Raw genomic sequence first — 20,201 nt, forward strand, 5'->3', positions numbered from 1 at the left:
AAAAATATTGAACGCGATCATTTTTCTACAATTAAACATTATCCAACTTCCGCACTAACAATAAACGTAAGTCAAGTGTAAAAATATCAAAGTTTTTGTAAAGATATTTGTTTCGAATAAAAAACAAAGTAATGATGTGGTAGCAATTATAACATATGATAAATGATTGTCATATTTTTCAATATTTAAGTTGATAAAATTATTTTTTTCATGCTTAGCTTTGAATATATCTTGTTTCACATTTTGAGTTATTTGTTAATGTGTCTAGCGAATTAAGGAAGCGCAGGAATGGAAATACGAGAAATGGATACATTTTAAATATATAAATTTTGCTATAAAGTACGATTTGTTAATCGATTATGTGCTATTAAATGTTTCGAACAATTCAGTTCATTTTAAGTTTATATAATTTGTTTAATTAATCGACCCGATAATTGCTTAGAAGATGTAATCTTTAGAATAATGATTTTTATTAATTTTTTAAATTAAAGTTATTTTTTAAATATGCATTACTTAAAAATTTGTGTTTATAAAAAATAGATTATTATATTTGTTATATCGCATAATTTTTTAAAATTGCATAAATTTAAATTCGTATGATTGAATTATATATTTACATATCTATATTGTCTTATGAGACTTTTGTTCATGAAATAGAGAATGTGGGTATTGGAATAAATGTATAATATATTATTCGTAATTATAATATATATTCTGTAATCTAAGATTTTCTGGCGACAGAGGTTTCTGTTTACACTTGTCCAAACAGAACTTAATTCATATAATGGCTTGCGCGCACCTACATATTTTAATATTTAACCACATTCCTAGAGTACATATATCAGACTTTCTGAAGGCAAATTACAAACTATGTGACAAATAAATAAATAAATAATAAGTAAAGTATAATCGCCTGAAATTGGTCCAACATGAAATTTATAATATATAGGAGATGTTCCTCTTCCGCTATTTTATTTTTAAATCCTTTGAACAATTTGTGGAGTCATTTTTTTAAATGTTAAAACTCAATCAATAATTGTAATTTTACATATTTAATAAATCTTTTAATCTCAAATTAAGATTCCGTTGATAAGCCTACTTGAAATTGATTGAAAAATATAAATTTGTCATTTATCTTTCTGTTAACAGAATTTTTACTTAAAGCAAGAAACAGAAATTTTATTTTAATCGCTCGAGAATCACAAGTTTTTTGCCGAGAAAATCGACTCTTGGATTGGCCAAATAAATCGATTATTTGAAAATAACAGTGGGACATTTTTTACATATTTCTCTATGAATTGCTTCTTGTTTCGCATTATTTCGCGAGTGAGGAAAGAGATAATCAATGCGCATTATTTAATCCGAATTTAATTAATTGTACATCCGTCAAAGTCGAACAACGCGATTTCGATGACCATCCGATAATCAATGATGTATCATTAAAATGATTGTACGTATCGCGTGTTACGTTCGATCATTCATTCATTGATACTTCGATGTCGAATATTAGCGATTTCAGTTGGACCAAGGAATAGATGTAGTTTAAGCGGCAGGCGGTGGTCGAAGCATCGACCTGGTGGCCGAAGAAAGTTTCTGCGACACCAAATGTGCGATATGCGACGATCTCTTCCATACAAATTCCCGCGTTCTATCGTGATCATCCTGGCTTTCCACTCGAACCTGAAGAAAAATTTCATTTAATACAGCGAATATAAACGCAGTGTTTTTGTTAAATAAATGGAAAAGATAGCCACTATTTAACTGCTATTACTTTTCGATGCTTGTATATTTTCAATTTAATTTATAATATATTGCAATATGTGCATAATATTGATATGCATTAAATTAAAATTAATATTAATCATGACTTGATATTAATTCAATGCATATCAATATTGTGCATATCACACACAATCGATGTATTATATAAATTAAATTGAAAATATTTATATATTGCAAAGCATCGAAGCAGTAATAATTGAAAATAGTGACTATCCTTCTAAAATAGAATTTCTAAAAATAAAAGTTCTTTTTTTTGATAGTATATGTATGCATGAAATATTCGAACAAATCTTTTTTCATAATGACAAAAATATTAAGAAAAATAATAATTATTTTTATTAGGATCATTTTTTATCAAAACGCTGTGACAATCAATAATACAGAATGATTCAGATTTTTGAATTGACATCTTTTACAAGTAAAGTTTATTTGAATTTGAACTACACTATATATATAGTTCATATCAGGGTTTAATCTACCGTAATTTACAGGACAACAATTTTGCATAAAAATAACGTTATTAAAATAGCGACATCGGTAAAATTAATCATAGAGAGAAATTCTGAAATTCTATTTATTTATCCATCGTCATTCCGGTTTTGCAAGATTCACGCGTTGCTATAACTGTTCCTCGCGTTTTTCTTCTCTTTCCTCGCTACCTCGCTATATGTACCTGTTTAGGTTGCAAAACCCGAATAGAATGCAGCGTCGCCGCGCCTCCGTGCAACACGCGTAGACTCAACTTGCCGGACATCTCGGCCGTGGTGGCGGTCGCGCTCCTCAGTTCCTTCTTCGCGGCTCGGCCGAATTCCTTCTCGACTTTCAATACGAGCGGTCCCAGGCTGAACTTGGTCTTGATGGTCGTGTGATCGCTCATCATGTTCACCGATACGTCGCCCGTTCTCTGCAGGGACGCCAATCCGTATAGAGTGGCTCTCGCTTTCGGTCTGCTCTTGGTGGACTTCTTCTGAAAATCATATCAATAATAACGAAAATCATGAAATCATTCCGTTTTTCCCCAAGTTTCTAAATAGATTTGTTTCAAGCAGACTTGAATTTAGATCTAGATTCTCTCTAATAAATAAATGAAAATTTTATCCGATGTCCGCGAGTATCTATAGATTTTTCAATTACCTTGTTCTTGTTGTTGCTTCCTGTACTTCCTTTTTTAGTCTTCGTCTTGTTTTTCGTTCGTTTACGATTCTTGTTTCGTTCGTTTATGATTTTATTGGTATTATTGCTGTTGGACGTACGTCTGGACCTCATGTTGGATTCGGTAGAAGATTCCAGCGCGAGCGATGAGATCATTTCCTTTTCCGTTATTGCTGGCGTTTCCGTTATGGCGAGCTCAGTAGCTTGTATTACTTTCTGCAAACATATATGTATATTTACTAAAGATATATTTTTAAAGTACATATAAAATATTTCCGAATTTTCGTTTAACTTTTATATCGAATTTATTGGCAAAAATGTTCCTTCTTGAATTTAAAAATAATATTTCTTTTCAAAATATTCTCTAAAAACGGTATTTTGTACTAGTTTTTTAATATTCATCAAAATTAAAAATCTCAATTGTCAAAAGAAATATTTAGTATTGAATAATACTAAATATTTCTTTTGACAATTGAGATTTTTAATTTTGATTTTAAACGATAAAACTTTATTATTTAATTTGTAAAAACTTTTTTATTAAAAAAAAATTATTCATTTACATTTTAATTGTTGGTGAGGAAAAAATCGATTTGAAAATTTTATTTAAAAATATATTTACTTCAAATTAAGATTAGTTTCCTATTTTATTATAAATTATTTAAGTTGTCGGAAAGAGAGTAATTGTGGATAATACCTCAACGTCGTTTTCGCTGACGCCTTTTTCAGTGACGGCGGACGTGTCGATTGGCCTTGAGGCGCTCTTCTTGGTGCCGTTCTTCTTGTTACCCTTCTTCTTACTCTTGTTTTTGTTCTTATTCGACTTGCTCGAATTCGAGTTCGTTAATTTTACAGTTACCGGTTCGTAATTGGCGCGGAGAATATTGTTGATCTTGCCAAGAATTTGATCGACAAAACGATTGTATTTTATTACGTAAATTGCCGGTACGAAGCCACTCGGTTCTGCACCTAATAAAAATAAGAAGGACATCAATATCTTGTAGCTTCTATTTTCCTGAATATTCTTCAATATACGCACCTTATCGTGCATTAAAACAAATATTAATCTTTTCATGAAAAATATATTTCTCAGACACGGAGTCTTTTTTAGCAAAATGCATTATGATTTGACCGAATAGTTTTATCTTGAGACAAAGAAAATCATTTGTCGATCGTAAAGTTGCATCGTTAAAAATTTACACTATATCAATTATCACTGATATAACATTGTGGCAATTTAAAATAATTAATGTAAAAAATTAACGTAATAATTAATGTAAAAATTAATATTAACATAATTAATTTAAAATAATTATGTAAAATGATTAATGTAAGTCTTTCAAATTCCGTAAATGTATTTGCAGACTGACTTCTTTCAGTGATAATCGAATGATCAATCTCACGTGTAAATTTTATATATTATATAATTTTAATTATTTTATAAATATTAAAATTATATCATATAAAATTATGAATTCTATAATTGTGTTCTCGTCATCAGCTTATATTTTCGCTTGAAATTGTTATTCTTCCCTGAAAGTTATCAGCTTACAAGAAGAAAAATCTCCAAAGTTATAAAATCGTTCAGTTGAGTCCGAAATTTATCTTAATTCGAGACACAATACTAAGTTAAAGAGAGGAAGAGAGAGAGAGAGAGAAGCTCTTTAGGAATACGACCTTGAAACCACTTTTCGTGAAGTTATTTCGTTTCGTCCGGGTCATCGACCAGGGTGGAACGTGTTATTTTCCAAGACTCGTCTCTCTCTCTCTCCTTCTCTCTAGGCTTTAATGAAGGGAAACGCATTCCTCTCCCTCATCCTCCTATCGGCTACCGTGGAAGGAAGTTGACGGTTGCCGATCGAGGAGGAGCCTACTTAAAGCGACGACAATGATAACGGTATATCGGAATCCTTCGGTCGACGGCCAAACTGGTCCCCGATCTGGGTCACGACCTCCTTCCTCGCTACTCACCTACCTACAGACCCATCTAGCCACATGCGCGCATTCACAATCTCTTATGCCGAGAGGTTCACCTAAAAATTCTCCCCCTGCCGGTCGTTGCACCTGCAGTACGTAAGCATACTTTCTTTCGAACGTTATGACGCCGTGCCACGCAGAGAGCGATGAAAATTTCATGCCACAGACAAGGCCGTCTACTTCTGGCACGACATGGAGATGTTGAATATTCATCGAGACTCGATCAGTCCCTCGATAGTATCGCGGGCACTACACTAGTCTACTATTTATATTCTTCGGAACTTTTCCTATGTTTTTTATAAAGAAACGTTTGTGCAACACGATTGATTAAGCCTCAAAAATCATTTCTTTTTCAAGGAAAATGATGTAACATTTAATAAAATGACCCGGACATGCACATCTAATCGAGATTTTATTTTTTTATTAGATTAAATATAATTATTAAGACTTTAATTAAATATCTAAAACCTGATAAAATTTTTTTAAAGAATATATATACTTATTAGAAGTGAATTATGTGGATATGAATCTAATAGAATGATAAAAAAATACAATTCTATTCATTATTTGTTGTGCATCTGTCGAATAAAAATAAATAAGTTTCTTGCATCTCATTAAATAGTCTTTATTGATAAGAATTAATTGGAACTTTACTTTAAGTATCTAGAGCAATTCAAATATCTAATAAGATGTACATTTCATCATAATGTGACAAAATATTTCAGGAATAAATTATTCAACGTGTTTACTTTTACTTGAGATGATAGATTTTTGTCCTCGATAGATTTCTCACTTTTAAGAACTGAAGTGGGTCAGTCGAAGATATATAAATATATACGTAATAAAATGTTAACAGCGATGATACACACATCACGGTTTAGGCATGACGGAAAGGAACGACTTCATAACTTACGAGCTGGGTCAGGGTCGAGAAGAAGGCTCTACAGCATATCGTTTAACGCGCTCTCTGGGTCAGTGACCTCGTTTCTTTTTTGATCGGCTACTCCCGGTGAAAGCCGGAAAAAAATTCAACGCGGTCGCACCTTTGTTGGACTTAGCCCAGCACTCTCATGTGGAAAGTTAATTGGATGCTGATAGCGGCGATTCGTTTGATCGGTTATCAAAGTTTTTAATAATGCTCTTGGAAAGCCACTTGATCTTGCCACTCATCTCAAGTTGTATTCATGAATCAATGATTGAAATCGATATTATCGTAAATTTAAGAAATCTCTAAATGATGTATCTAGATTTTTTTTAACATTTTTCATCGAATTTTGAGATATTTGAAAGATATCTAATTCTTTAGATATTTTTATAAAATGTATAAAATGTATTTATTCTTTTCTTTGAATATTTAAAAACTTAATTTCCACTCGTGTGAAATATAACAAGAGCAAGATTTATTTTTTCATAATTATTATATTGAAAATTGAATCTACCTAATGACTTTTTTACCAATATACGCATGTAACATGTAAGAAGAATAAAAAAATATAAATAAATGAAAATATAACTACTATAAATCAATATCTTTAGTAATCTTATTCTGGTTATTTAAAATTGAATTCGCAGCTAAATCAAATTATGAATAACAAAAAAAATATCTAAAAAGAATAGTATTTTTTTAATTAAAAAAAACATACTTGCAGAGTCTGTCAAAGAAAATAAGAAATCAATGAGAAAGAATATTGCCATCAAATTATCAATAAAACGAATCACCAACTTTTTAATTTCGTTATCATCTATCAACTACTTTATAATTCTATTATCAACTACTTTATAACTCTATTATCAACACACTATTAGTTAGTACAATACTACAAATTGCATGTCTGTTTTAGGATTTAGGAATGATAAGGAACATGAAGGAGAAACGGAAGGGTAATCGTGCTACTGTCCAGGTACACATTACCGATCGTCTTAAACCATCCACCAAACACGCAATCTTTTACTAATGGATAGGCAATACAGCTGAAGCGAAAAAAGGCAGGGTTGAAATTAGGAAAAAAGAAGTGTTTTGTTATATTTCTCTATCGAATGCATTCAAATAGCCAGGCGGGTTACTGCACGTCACGTCACGAAGAAGAAATTTCAATGTCATGTACACGCGAAAATAATCTCATTTTATTCGTTTACTCGATCGTTTAAACGTTTCCACATCTACGGCATCAAAAATCAATTTGAAATTATCTCCAGCTTTGAATGAAATTTGCGCGATTTCGCTTCAAAATATATTAAAGGAAAGAAAACAGAGAGAACTTATCCTCCTGGATTACGCGTATTACGAGTGTATCTGGACACAAACACGCTGACACTGATTCGATGCAACTGGGCAATGGTGAATGAAATAAATAGACGGTACACAGAATATTTTGTAAAAATAATAAATTATTTATATTTTGCACAATCCAGAACGGACAATGTCTCTGTACAAATTTCAAAAACGTCGTAAGAACCTTTTTTAATTTGACCGCGCACGCGCAGAACAATCGACACCATCATCGACACGTTTAATTTGGCAAGTGATAGCACAGCTTTTTAACATAAATTTATGAAATAGAGAAAAATTTATGTGTATGAAGAATTTAATAAATTAATTTTTTATATATTTTATATATTTGTCACATATATAAATGTATTTTTATCATATATTTAGTAACTGTATATTTATCAGAAAAGGAACTATAAATTATAGATGAAAAATAGATGTCATCACTGCCAAATGAAGCGTTCTAGTTCGGAAACAAATCAGTTTCTTATTCTGTTTTCCGACGTAGACGATTTCGATGTCGCTTGATCCTATAAACGAAACTAAATAATATCGCCTGATTTCCATTTCTTTTTCTCTCTCATGCACACGCACCCTCTTTTTTCTTTTCTTTTTATTTATTTCTGAATAATCATTCGTAAGTCGATCAACACTCGTAACTCGGATCGCGGACATTGGAAAAGGAGAAAATACGTGACGTGAGGTCACCAAGCCAAAGCATTTCAATGCTATTCCAAGTAACACAAGACGTCTAAAAAATTAGAGCATTTGGATAACTAAATGAACGATTTAAAAATCATCTAAAGCATATCTGAAAAGTTGGAATATATTTTAAATATCTGTGTGAAAAATAATTGAAAGATATTTAAAAAATTGAGATATATTTTTTAGATATCTAAAAAACATCTGAATCACATATTAAAAATATATTAATCACAAGATTAATTGTTTTTAATATTTGAAAAATTTCAAAATCATCTAAAGAATATCTGAAAAGGGAATATATTTTAGATATCTGTAAAAAATAATTGAAAGATATTTAAAAAATTAAGATATATTTTTTAGATATCTAAAACAATCCTAAAAGATATCTAACAAATTAGAACATTTTAATATCTTTAAAAAAAACATTATTAAATTTACATTTCTGGAATTTTTGTGTTGCCTGGTATGTTTACCTTTCTTAGAAAGCTTCATAATTCGACTACTATTATTTCGAATTGATCAGAACAATCGATGATATGAATTAACAAAAAATATGAAAATATATTAGGAGAGATTTAGGTACTTTTACACTTTTTGTGCATCACACATTTATAGAGTTTTGTGGAACATGGAAATAGCGCAAGCTCCGTCAAGAGAACTCAGTAAGATAGACAAGCTAGAAAAAAAGAAACAAAAACCTAGAAAAAGAGAGCAGACGTCTCAGTCTATGACGTAATGCAATATCCAATGTGACTTTAAATAGAGGTATTGCCGTTAATAAATACATACAATAAATAATTAACACTAAACAATTTAAGATAAAATGATTGATCGCGCGGAATTAAAGTAGCAGAAAATCGGATTTTCTGCTTGCAGGACTTTATTAACGCTGATTTTCCATCATCAAATACTTTCTCGAAAAGAAGGGCTGATCCGATCGTCCGATTGACAAACCACCGTATAGACAAACTTTATAGCGAGATTTTGTTTCCAGTTGTGAAATCATACAACCGAAAGTCGAAAAAGTATGCATAAATTATATAAATAAATTATTGTATTATTTATTAATAAAATTAACTCAGTGGTAAATTACTTCAATTTTATGAACAGTAGGTAAATAAATGATAACTTTCTTAATGTTCGATTTAGATTAATTTAGAATTTATAATAATCTCTAAAATTGATATATATATTAATGATTATATTATTTATATATATTATTACGAGATATATATGTGTGAAAAGATAATAAAATGTATTCAAGTCTAATTATATACACATATACATAAGAAATAATTTGATAATGGCAAGCTTAATTTTAGTCTTTACAGCACATTTTTGAATTTTCGTAAATTATGAGAATGTTTGAATTTTATTTTATTTACAATTCTTTTTCGAAAAATCTCGCTATATTTAAAGAACTTTAAAGAAAACTAAAACTAAAAAAATAAAAGTAATAAAATAATGTGAAAATGAAATAAATTTTACTCCATGAATGAACGCCACGCTCGGATGTAGATGCGACTAATTAAATTTCGCGACATCGAGACGGACTCAATCATCAGGATTGACCTTCTCAGGAAAGAAACCTTCATGCGAGATGGAAACGACGATTATTCTCTTCGTCGTCATCATCATCGTTAACGAAGAGAACGCACAAGATCGGAAAACCACGTCATACTCGCGTTACTGTAGTTTGTCACTCGATTTAAACACGATTAAACGCGGATGCGGATGCGGAAGAGGAAGAAGAAGAAGAGGAGGAAGAACGGGACGATCGCGCGGACAATTTGCGCGATTTGTGGGCGTGCTTGACGTTATGTTTCTTAGCCTTCTTGCCCTTAAACTCACGTGCGTGTCTAGCGCTGGCAATATCGGCGATCTCATCCACTTCATCATCCTCATCATCGTCGTCATCGTCGTCCTCCTCGCTATCATCGTCATCGTCGTCCTCCTCCGTAATATCTAGGCCTACGTCGTCGTCATCGTCGTCGTCATCGTCGTCGTCTTCCTCGCTGGAGGCTGGGGCAGCAGGAGCGACCGGCCCGTCCAATGCGTTTACCGAAACCTGATTCGAGATGGACTCGGCAGCTTCGAGCGTCGACTCGTGAACGTTGGACGCGGCTTGGCCCTCGGCATCGCCCTCGTCTTCGTAGCTACCGGAATCGTCGCCAGCCGACTCAGCTGCCGCCGCGGCATCCTCGGCGGCCTCTTGGCTCAAATCGGCCGCCACGGCGAGCGGTACCTGTGGTGAATTCACGGGGGCTACAGGTGAAGAAGCCGCGGCCGCGGCCGCGGCAGGTGCGGCAGCTGCAGCCGGTGGGGCTTCGTCCTCGTCATCGTCATCGTCGTCTTCTCCTGTAAATTGATGATAGAACATTGATTGCACATGAATAATTGCGTTTCCTTCAATAATGTTATATCATTAATATAATAGATATTATATTATTGAAACCTGCCATAATTAAATTAACTCGGACATTGTTTAATTTAATTAATTAATTAATTAATTAAATTAACTCGAACATTTTTTTGGTGAAATTGATTACATCAATTTTATTGAGATTTTTTCCCTGTTGAATTGACATGAGCCTTAAATTTATTGGTTAAATCAAATATAATTAATTATGTTTATTTTTGTTGTTCCTTTTATTTAAAAATATTGTCTTTTAAATATCTAATAAATCTCTCGATATTAAGCACGATATCATAAATAAGCAATGACTTTATATTAGACAAATTAAGATTATAATTAAATTATTAAACTTGCTTGGTTCCGCATGCTGAATTTTCAGAAAATTTAAGAGTAACGAAAGTATAATAATAAAGAAAAAAACGAAAACCATGGAAAAAAAATTAATATAAAGAAAACACGAATAGAAGAGGAGATATTATAGAGAAATGATTCGATTCAGCTAAGCGACTCAAAGTTAGTTCTACTTCAATACACACACATATCTTTATTTAAATTAGTTTATCTATTAAAACTGGTTTTAATCGTAAGCATGATTGCATCGACTTTTTAAAATCGTTCTGAATTATTCAAAAGTGCATGCAAATATAGAAAGAAATTTTTTCCGCAACAACTTATGCACGCTGCAAAGTATACCAGTTGTAACATATGCACACACAACCTCTTTCAACAAGTTCGTGGATTTATAAATTTAACACGCATTTCCTCGTAAGAGACGGCCTCGGATTATCCTTCGGTATTCAGGTCAATGTGAAGAAGTAGCGCGTAGAAACTTTTTTTCCGAACCGCGATCGCTGTCGATTTATGTTAATTTGGACGAGTCAAAGTACCCTATACCGTTATGAGAGAGGATATATGAGAGACGGGGAAGAGAACGAGAGAGAAAGAAATGGAAAGAGAGATTCTCAGGTAACATGAAGTGTTTGCATACGTGTTTGCATAACGGTGTGTGTCAGTTTGCGAGATTCTTTCATTGTTGGATTCAAAAATTGATACAACACATGAGATAGAAATCGAAGAGAGCGAGAAAATCGATTCATTGTATTCCTCACCATTCACAGGAACAAGTTAGAGTTTACAAATAATTCCTCATTCAATAAAAAAGGCTCGAGTTAAGAGCTATTAATAAATATATAATATAAAAAAGAACTAATAAAAAGAATTTAACTAATTAAAAAACCTAATTCATGCACCTGCTCTTTTCCTTGAAACAGCGATTTAACAAAAAATGTATCAGGCAAGATCAAAAGATGCGATAGATTCCTCTCACCTCCAAGTATATCTTCGATAAAACGCTCCAAGTAATCGCCGTCGTCATCGTCGTCATCGTCATCGTCGTCATCGTCATCGTCATCGTCATCGTCATCTCCGGTGATATCTAGATCGACGTCGTCGTCATCATCATCGTCGTCGTCGTCGTCGTCGTCGTCAGCAGCGGGGGCAGCGGGGGCAGCTGCCGCGGGAGATTGCCTGCCAGTTGCAACGAGATTCTGAGTCGACACTTTGCTGTCAGTGATCTTGGCTACCGGCGAGGCGAGCGACCCTATCGCCAGACAGCACATCAACGTCAACACTGCCGCTAATCTCATGGCTCTGTACAATAAAATGGAAAAAAATACAATTATTAATCTCCAATTATTAAGTACATTTCCTCACGAACTTGATGCGTTACATATCGTTCCTAGAATATATTTAAATTTAACGAGAGTTATATCGCATGATTGTATAACATACGACAATAGAAATACATCTTTGAAGAAGAAAAAGTCCTCTAGAATTAATAATTTAGGACTCGAATTGGATTCTTTAGGAGTAAAGGATAAAATAGGAACAGAAGATTCCTTATAAAGAATAAAAAATAAGAAGTAAGGAATAGAATAGAAATAGAATAATTCCTTATATTATCGTCTATTCCTTTAAAGAATCCAATTCGTCCTAAATGGTTAATTCTAAAGAAATAGAATAAAAATAGAAGATTATAAGGAATAGAATCTAAAACATTTTAATTAGCAAATCCAATTTTTTTCTTTTATTACATATTAATTAGTAATTTTTTTCAAAAAATAATGATATTTAGCTTATAATAAATCCTACTCGTAATAATTTTTTTGACGTCTATTTATTAAATAGATGTAATAAATATAACTGGACTCAACATTGATCAAGAAATTAGGGAAAGACGGTTGATTTGGAACGCTTTGTAAAATCCAACAATATGAACATTAACGACGACCCATACATATAATGTGTATATATAATTCATTCATACAGGACCATATTCGCGTCGAGACACAATAAGTATTCGATACAGTAAACAGACTACACGTTAACCGTAAGGAATTGCGCCTTTTCCTCTGAGAAACACTTTTCGTTCCATTCTGTGCCACGACCGGTGATCGACCGACGATCTAGACGAGATAGCTGCTTATAGTGTCGCATTCCCATGCGTACGCTTTCGGCTTTCGGAGCACGAGCGAGCGAAACGATCGCGAAATGAAATTTACGAGTTTGTGAAGCAATAAACTAAGCATTTTATTTCAAAGAGAATCGAATTACAAATACGACGTATACTTGATGATATCCGACGATATTCGTGCGTCTTTTCAACTATTAATTGATCGAATTTTTAAAAAAAGCTGAAAGGTCAATATTTTACTCCAATATCAGATTTGCATAAGAAATCAGTATGACGTGAAAAATGACGAAAATTAATGTAAAACTTTTTACAATATAATCGAAATTTGTTATAAAAAGATAATAATAAGAAATTTATTTTATCATCGTTCTCTTTATGATTTCAAACTTTCATCTCTTTTATTACACATAACACATGGCAGTAACAGTAATGCAATCGTAAATGTATGTGTAGAATGACTTCTTATATGCAAACTAATTATAAAATAATTTTTTTACACGAGACTTTGTTCTTAACAACATTGATTTTAAAAAATGCACTGAATACCTATATATTTAGCTATAATTCAAATATGTATCCCTTTGCTAGTATTCTTATTCAAATTTAAATTTTTAAGCACTAGCAATATATTTTGTTCATTCTTTCATTTTAATTGTTTGCTTATTAATCAATAAAGATTCCTAATCAATCAAATATAACAATCAACAACTGGCATTCATCCGCGATTACATCTTTATACAAAATATTCAGAGAAAATATAGAAATCTTCGTAATTTACAAGAGCTACATAATTTACGAGATTTGCTTGAATATAATTTTGCATTTGATATGGAAATATAAAAAAATTTTAGAAATTGTGAGCTTACTCCATTTGTCTTCAGATTCTTTTATGGTGGAACCATAAAAGGTAAACCGTACTTTCAATACTGGAAAGCAATTTATTTATTAAATTTATTAATTATTTTATTAATTATTTAAGCAATTTATTAAAAAGTGCTTATTTATTAAAAGATGTTTATTTATTAAAAGATGCGTATTTTTAAAAGATTGTTTTATTTTTACCTCATATCAACATATATATTAAGTGCAATAATATTCGTGTATTTATTTTACGAATTCCCGTTACCGCGATCAAATTATTCACGAATGCTTTTCACGTAAAATGATTTCAGGCAACGTTATTGTACCGTAAGATCCGTAATATCCTTCATTATAAATAATTCTAATTGACCTTATATTCAAAATTCGTAACACACTTTTTGGTAAAAATTTTCTCCATCCATCAAGAATAACCAATTTTCCTTTATTAAAATCATAAAAGATGTTGACGAGGATGTAAATGAATGTTAATGAAGAGTTGAATTCTAATTGAAATTTTAGAAAATACTGTCATACAAATGAATAATAGCGTACCATAAAATTTTTTAAATTTACATTTATTCATGCGCAATTTGAATTTGTTACTTGTTGAACTTTTAAAATTTTAATAAAATTAAACAGGAAAATTGATTATAAAATAATTTCTTTAGTTTCACATAAAATTTTATATATATGTCTTTCTTAATTCTACAAATATAAATATATTTATACGTGTATAACATTTTTATATCTTGAGAAATATAAAGCTATATTTTAAAAAGGAGTTAAAAAATCTTAATACATTGAAATTTGTACGTGAAATAAATATGAGAGAAGAATAAATCAAATAGCAACATAGTTGCTTATCTTTTTAAGCAAAAATGACAATGACTGATGATACAATGATAAGAAATAAAATTAAAAAAATAAATTAATAATATTACAACACCTTTTCTCTTTATTATCTTTTATCGAAAAGTGTAAACAAGCAACTTTCTTTCCTGTGAAAAATTTTTCCGTTACCTTTCAAAAGGTAAAAATCTGGAGCTATATTTCTAGGACTTCACATTAACTTCGTTCGATCTCGCGAGCCAAGAAGCAACGGCATCGGTACCCGGAAGTAACGAGTTGCGACGAATCGGAATGAAGGAAGACTCGAAGAATGACGACGCAGGGAACAAAACTCACACAGCGAGTGTCCTTTCGACGCGAATACATCACACGAGGCTACCTCACTGTACTTAGTGTCGCGCACAGTATCACTCAACCCTCGGGAAGAGATCGTTCCTTCGATTCAACCGGGCGAAGCGGGTGGGAAGGGAGCGAGGAAAAAGAGTAGGGGGGGGGCAGGAGAGGGAAGGCGGTGCGGAGTCGGTCAAGGTCGTTCGTAAGTCCGGTTACCGGAACAGACTTCCGGTGCAACGACTCCAGACGGGGACGATGGGCACTTTGTCCTCCACTTTGTTGCATATCCGGATATCCTTTGGAGACTCACCTCTCTCTCTCCTTCTTTTTACTCTCCTTTTCTACGTCCTCTCGAAGTAGACGATCGACGATCAATGATGATACGCGGTATATGTAACGTCCCGGTTTCCTCCACCCGGATCGATCCACCGAACGGCTCGGTGAGAGTGTTGAAACAGACGAGGCGGTCTCGACGCGACCCTTTTATACCGACCCGCACCTCCACCTCCTTTCGTACTCCTTCGTCGTCCTCCTTCTCGTCGTCGTCGTGTTCTTCCTGCATTCATTCGTGCCATACTCTGCCTACCTACCTACCTACCTACCTTCTATTCTCCACGTGGCTCGACCGCGCGTTTTCTCCCTTTCCGGAGACATGCGTGCGTCCACTGTACACATTTCACACACCCGCCAACGCTGTTAATAATTTCTCATATGGATTATTATTTCCGATTATTTTGTTAATTGCAAATTACATTTTTTCTTTCGAAACAATTATGTTTTCTTTACACCAATCGATTCCTCTTATTATTTTGTACATAAAAGTATTAAGGTAAGATAATCGAAAAATGAATATTTTACAAGATATTTTACGGTTTATGTAAAATTAAGAAATGATTTCAAGCCTCATAACTCGGAAAGTACTTAATAAAAACTAACTTAATTATAGTGTTTTGGAAAGCTCTCGAGATGAGCTACAAGAATATGCAAAAGCATATAGGGTGTCCCATTTAAAAAGTGGAGGTGACCTACAGGTGAGTCTTCAAGGTCAAACTATGGTACCATCTTATGTCCCCCTTGAAACCATACAACTTTTGTCTGAAACATTTTTCTCTAAATTGCTTCGTTTCCGAGATATAAATTTGTAACACTTTACGTGGGCCACCCTGTATAATCATTAATTTGTATATTTTTTTAAAAGAATTTTCGTGTAAAATTGAAATCCCCATTAGACATTGCTAATACTGTCTTGAATCAAGTTGTATACTATTATTTGTTGCGATAAACAAAAGATACAATCTTAATATTTTAAAATTTGTATAATTAAAAATTTTCTTTTTATTTTATAATTTTTAAACTTATGTTAAATCTGTTTATTTTTCAAGTTATTTACAGTTTCTTTGAACATTATTCAAAGTGAAATTCTACGATAGCTAATAATTACTTGAAAGTATATTGCGAGAAGGAGCATTGCTTATCAGCAGATCTGGGATTAATCAAACGCGCATTAGAAGAGATCATTGTCACTCTCGCTCCTTCTGGCGAAACGTTCAATATCTCGTTTAATGACGCTGTTCGTTTCATGTACTACTTTCGCGATAAATAATGTATTACCCGGATCGGCCTTCTGCCGGGATGGTTTGTATCTCGAGGCGGCTAATTAGCATCGATTATCTCGCATATGAATGATTGGTGCGAATGATAAAAAAGATGTAAAATGATTGTCGCGTAGTTAAACTCTATTGTATTGGGTGTCGCGCGAATACTTTCTTGCGACAAGTTCCTTACATTTTCTCGATAATCCGGAAGTACGAGGCTAGTGGTATTAGTTTCATATACTCCAAAAGAGTATGTACTACCAAAAAAAATTAAGAAACCGGTATGCTTATTTTCTGCCTACTTGTTTCTATAAATAGCATAACTGTAAGTCTTTCAGATTTAGTTAAAATGTGCAAAGTGTTAGTCATAATTTGAAGAATTAATTGTCCATGAAAAAGAATTATTCACCCTAACTCCTAATTTCCATCGTCTTTTCAAAGTAACTCTTCAAAGTAATCCCTTTGGACATGGATATATTTCTGCCGTTTTTTTTCCACGATTCCATGGACAATGCATCCCATGGAAGTCTTTAAGAATGAATGTTTTAAGCACCTCTTACGATTTTACCTGAATCTCTTCAACCGTGTCAAAACAGTGGCAGCTTTTAACAGAAAAAGATCATCCCAAAGTGATTTTTTATTCCTTGAGATAAAATTTCGGAAATGTTGAAAGAATGGAAATAACATTTTTACATGAAAAAAAAACACTGGGATAGCTTGAGCTTGAGTATACATGTCCAAGGAGATTACTTTAGAGAAAACGAAGCAATGTAATGAGAAATCGAAGCAATGTAAATAATGAAAAGGAGTTGACAACAAAAGATAATAATTCGTTATTTTTGATGAACAAATTTCCTAAACTTTTAGATATCATTTTGTATCTTAAGATTACTTTTTAAATTTTAAGAAAATGCAATAAAATAACCAAACTTTTAATTAAAAAGATCTAAAATTTCCCCCAATGATATTAGTTAATCGATTATTTAATTTTTGTGACCAATTATCATATATAGTATTATTTATAGTTTACTTTAGTATTACTAGTCGTATTACTAGAAATTAAATTATTATACGATCGTTCACCTACATTACTACTATTTATTACTAGTACTGCTACTCGATAGCAGTACTCGAGTCATAGTCAAGATAATAATTTCGTAATTGATGAATTTATTCTGTATGGACTAACAAATAATGGAGCAAAGAGCAGGAGTAGGGTTCTGGCATTTTTTTGCTTTTGCAGCTGAAATTTTAAAAGTTTGTTGCAAGTTTATACAACTCAAATAATTTTAATTTCAAGATATAAATTTTACATGTAGAATATACAAAAAAAATATTGAAAAAAGATTCTTTTTTTACCTGATAATGAGATTTAAATTGTATTTAAGTTTCGAAAATCTTAATTAGAGATATTTAATTGTTATAATTTATTAGAAATTAAAATATGTTATAATATAAGAGGCTATACATGTATAATTTAATTTAGTCTAGAGAAGATAGCATGCGAATTCTAAATTAATCTAGAATTAAATTAGGCATTTAATTCTAACATAATTAAATTTGATATAAAATGTCCAACTACAATCTACAGATCTTCTTGCAATATTTGCTTGCAATTCTTTAGAATTCTTTCATAAATTTTTTTTAAAAATCTTTTTTAATTTATTCTTTAGAGAAAAATTTTTTATTAAAGAAATAGTCAACTTACAATTACTTACCAGATTAAAATCTGTGTTTCTCGTTAATTATAGAATAATAATACAATTTTAGCCATATTTCATCAAGATTTGGTACTGTCAATGTTAAGGGTTAAAACGAAAATTACAGAGATGAAACATTTGCCTCTAAAGAACGAGGAGCGAAAGCAACGTGCTCGATCATCAGCCGATCGTCTAACTGTAAATACCGGGCAACTTCCTTCTCCCGTGAATGGAATAGTAGTAACTACCGAGATGGATCGATCGTATATCGCGCTAGCATCCGTCTTGTCTAATGCCCGAAGCGGTGATGCTGAATTTTTGTACGATACATTCCCGTTTTCTCGAACGATTTCACGCTTCGAAACTACTCTTGATGATTTTAGATTAGATTCATAAATTTAATATACGGACTTTTCTCACGCGTGGTATATTATATTATCGCGTTACATATTTATTCTAACGATTAGGAGAGTTTCAATAATACAGAGTCGTGATGGTACTAAAAGCTATGGCAATTTTTGAAAGTTTCTGCGAAAAGTGAGACAGAAAGTTAAGAAGAAAGAGATAGACAGGTGGGAGAAAAAGTGGCACTGTGTGTCCTAGAAGGTGTAGACATCCATTGACGATTAAATTTCACCGATTGAGACAAATTTGTATTACGAATCGATTACACATGTGTTTTTGCAGACGCATTGCATTCTTTTCTATTTAAGACTTGTTTCATTAGCTCGTGCATAAAAATTTTTTATTAATGAAAGAAAGATTATATATACTGTAAAACAATTACATTTATTTCTTTATTTTTTTTATTTTTATTAAATATTTTTTAATTTTTATTTGTCGAAAATATTTATTAATATAATCGAGAAAAATTATTCTTTTGTGAGTCTATATTTCAGTGACCTTACGATAAATGATACGCGGATTTATGAATTAGACGATGTTAAAAAGTGCTTTTATACTTTAGTGACATGCATCTATGGAACAAATAATAATGGAGTCTGATTAACTCAGATTAATCGCGATAACATCCTACATTGATTAGTTACATCAACTGATCACATTTCTTTCATTGCAACAATAGATACAATTATCCCCTTAGCTATTTATATATCGTTTAATCTTGATAATTGAGACTATCTGAAAAGCAATCGACAATGTGTACATTTTTTGTCATTATGTAATATTTTTCTTACATGACATAAAAATAATTACCTAAAAATATATAACATAAAAATACACGAAATAAGAGAATATTCTAATTATGTATATATATACTATTATGTGCACACATTTCATTTTGACGTGTTTGGAAATTAAAACTGAGCAAAAATCTAATATTTATTTAAAAGCGTTTTTTCATAAAAAAATTTATATTTTTGACAAATTTTTAATAGCAAACTTTTAATTGAGAACGAGTTCAATATATTTATATGTAAAAACATAACTAGCGTCAAAAATTGATATTCGAAACAAAAATTCTTTAAATAATAAGCCTAAAAATATAACGGTGCCCGATGTTCGAAATTTAAAAGAAGATAAAAATTATGCTGAAAAAGATCCGGCTTTCTCATTTTTTGCATCAAATTTACACAAATCACACAAATTCAATATTATTCAACATTCACAATAAAAACGATATTTATAGCCTTATAAACATTTATCTGAAAGTAGCTTCAGTGTTTACTAAAAAACATCCGGTTATATTAAATTATCTATCTAAATATCTTTTTAATTAACATAGTTCTTTTTTTAAGATTCCAAAATCATCCTTTAAAATACTTTGAGGAAGATATGAGGTGCGATGTAACATTGAAAGTTAAAAGAAATTTATGAAATTACAATCTTCAATATTAATTTAAAACGGATTTTAGCATAGAAAAAAGAAAAAAGATAAAACCTATAAATTCTACCACTGAAAAATGTTTATTATAAAAAAAAGAATGATCCAAATTTTGTAAAATTTTCATCAAGTGAAAATCAATAATAAAACTCGTGATATTTCGTTAAAATTTTTTTTGTCAAGATGAAAGGATATTCGTAATCTCTGATATCAAGGAATTTGTCTTTTGAGAAATATTTCCCAGATGTA

At 31.7% G+C, this 20,201-nt stretch overlaps 1 protein-coding gene across 3 annotated transcripts; it reads right to left on the reverse strand.

Moving 5' to 3' along the window:
- Positions 1–693: 693 nt before the first annotated feature.
- LOC105249088 (protein bfr2) lies at positions 694–15,279 on the reverse strand. Of its 3 annotated transcripts, none has more exons than XM_011254295.3 (7): positions 15,125–15,279; positions 11,626–11,948; positions 9,734–10,240; positions 3,629–3,900; positions 2,917–3,150; positions 2,456–2,746; positions 694–1,680 (listed from the first exon to the last, which is right to left on the reverse strand). In XM_011254295.3, the coding sequence occupies exons 2-7, from the start codon at positions 11,942–11,944 to the stop codon at positions 1,543–1,545; spliced, it is 1,761 nt and encodes a 586-aa protein (XP_011252597.2). In that variant the 5' UTR covers positions 11,945–11,948; positions 15,125–15,279; the 3' UTR covers positions 694–1,542. The 3 variants fall into 3 exon arrangements, with proteins under 3 accessions (XP_011252597.2, XP_011252598.2, XP_011252596.2); XM_011254296.3 differs by having other exon boundaries at positions 697–1,680; positions 2,456–2,749; XM_011254294.3 differs by lacking the exon at positions 15,125–15,279 and adding an exon at positions 14,653–14,859 and having other exon boundaries at positions 697–1,680; positions 2,456–2,749.
- Between the last annotated feature and the right edge of the window lie 4,922 nt (positions 15,280–20,201).

The sequence above is a fragment of the Camponotus floridanus genome, unplaced genomic scaffold (genome assembly GCF_003227725.1).
Source record: "Camponotus floridanus strain SB8 unplaced genomic scaffold, Cflo_v7.5 scaffold2, whole genome shotgun sequence".
NCBI classification, from domain to species: domain Eukaryota; kingdom Metazoa; phylum Arthropoda; class Insecta; order Hymenoptera; family Formicidae; genus Camponotus; species Camponotus floridanus.

Bases quoted from the DNA above. Each gene is read 5' to 3' on its own strand.
- LOC105249088 (XM_011254296.3), bottom strand. From the start codon at position 11,944: ATGAGATTAGCGGCAGTGTTGACGTTGATGTGCTGTCTGGCGATAGGG. The intron at 2,750-2,916 runs GTAATTGAAAAA...TATGATTTTCAG, and splicing joins GAAGCAACAACAAGAACAAG to AAGAAGTCCACCAAGAGCAG. The intron at 1,681-2,455 runs GTACATATAGCG...ATTTTTCTTCAG, and splicing joins GGGTTTTGCAACCTAAACAG to GTTCGAGTGGAAAGCCAGGA.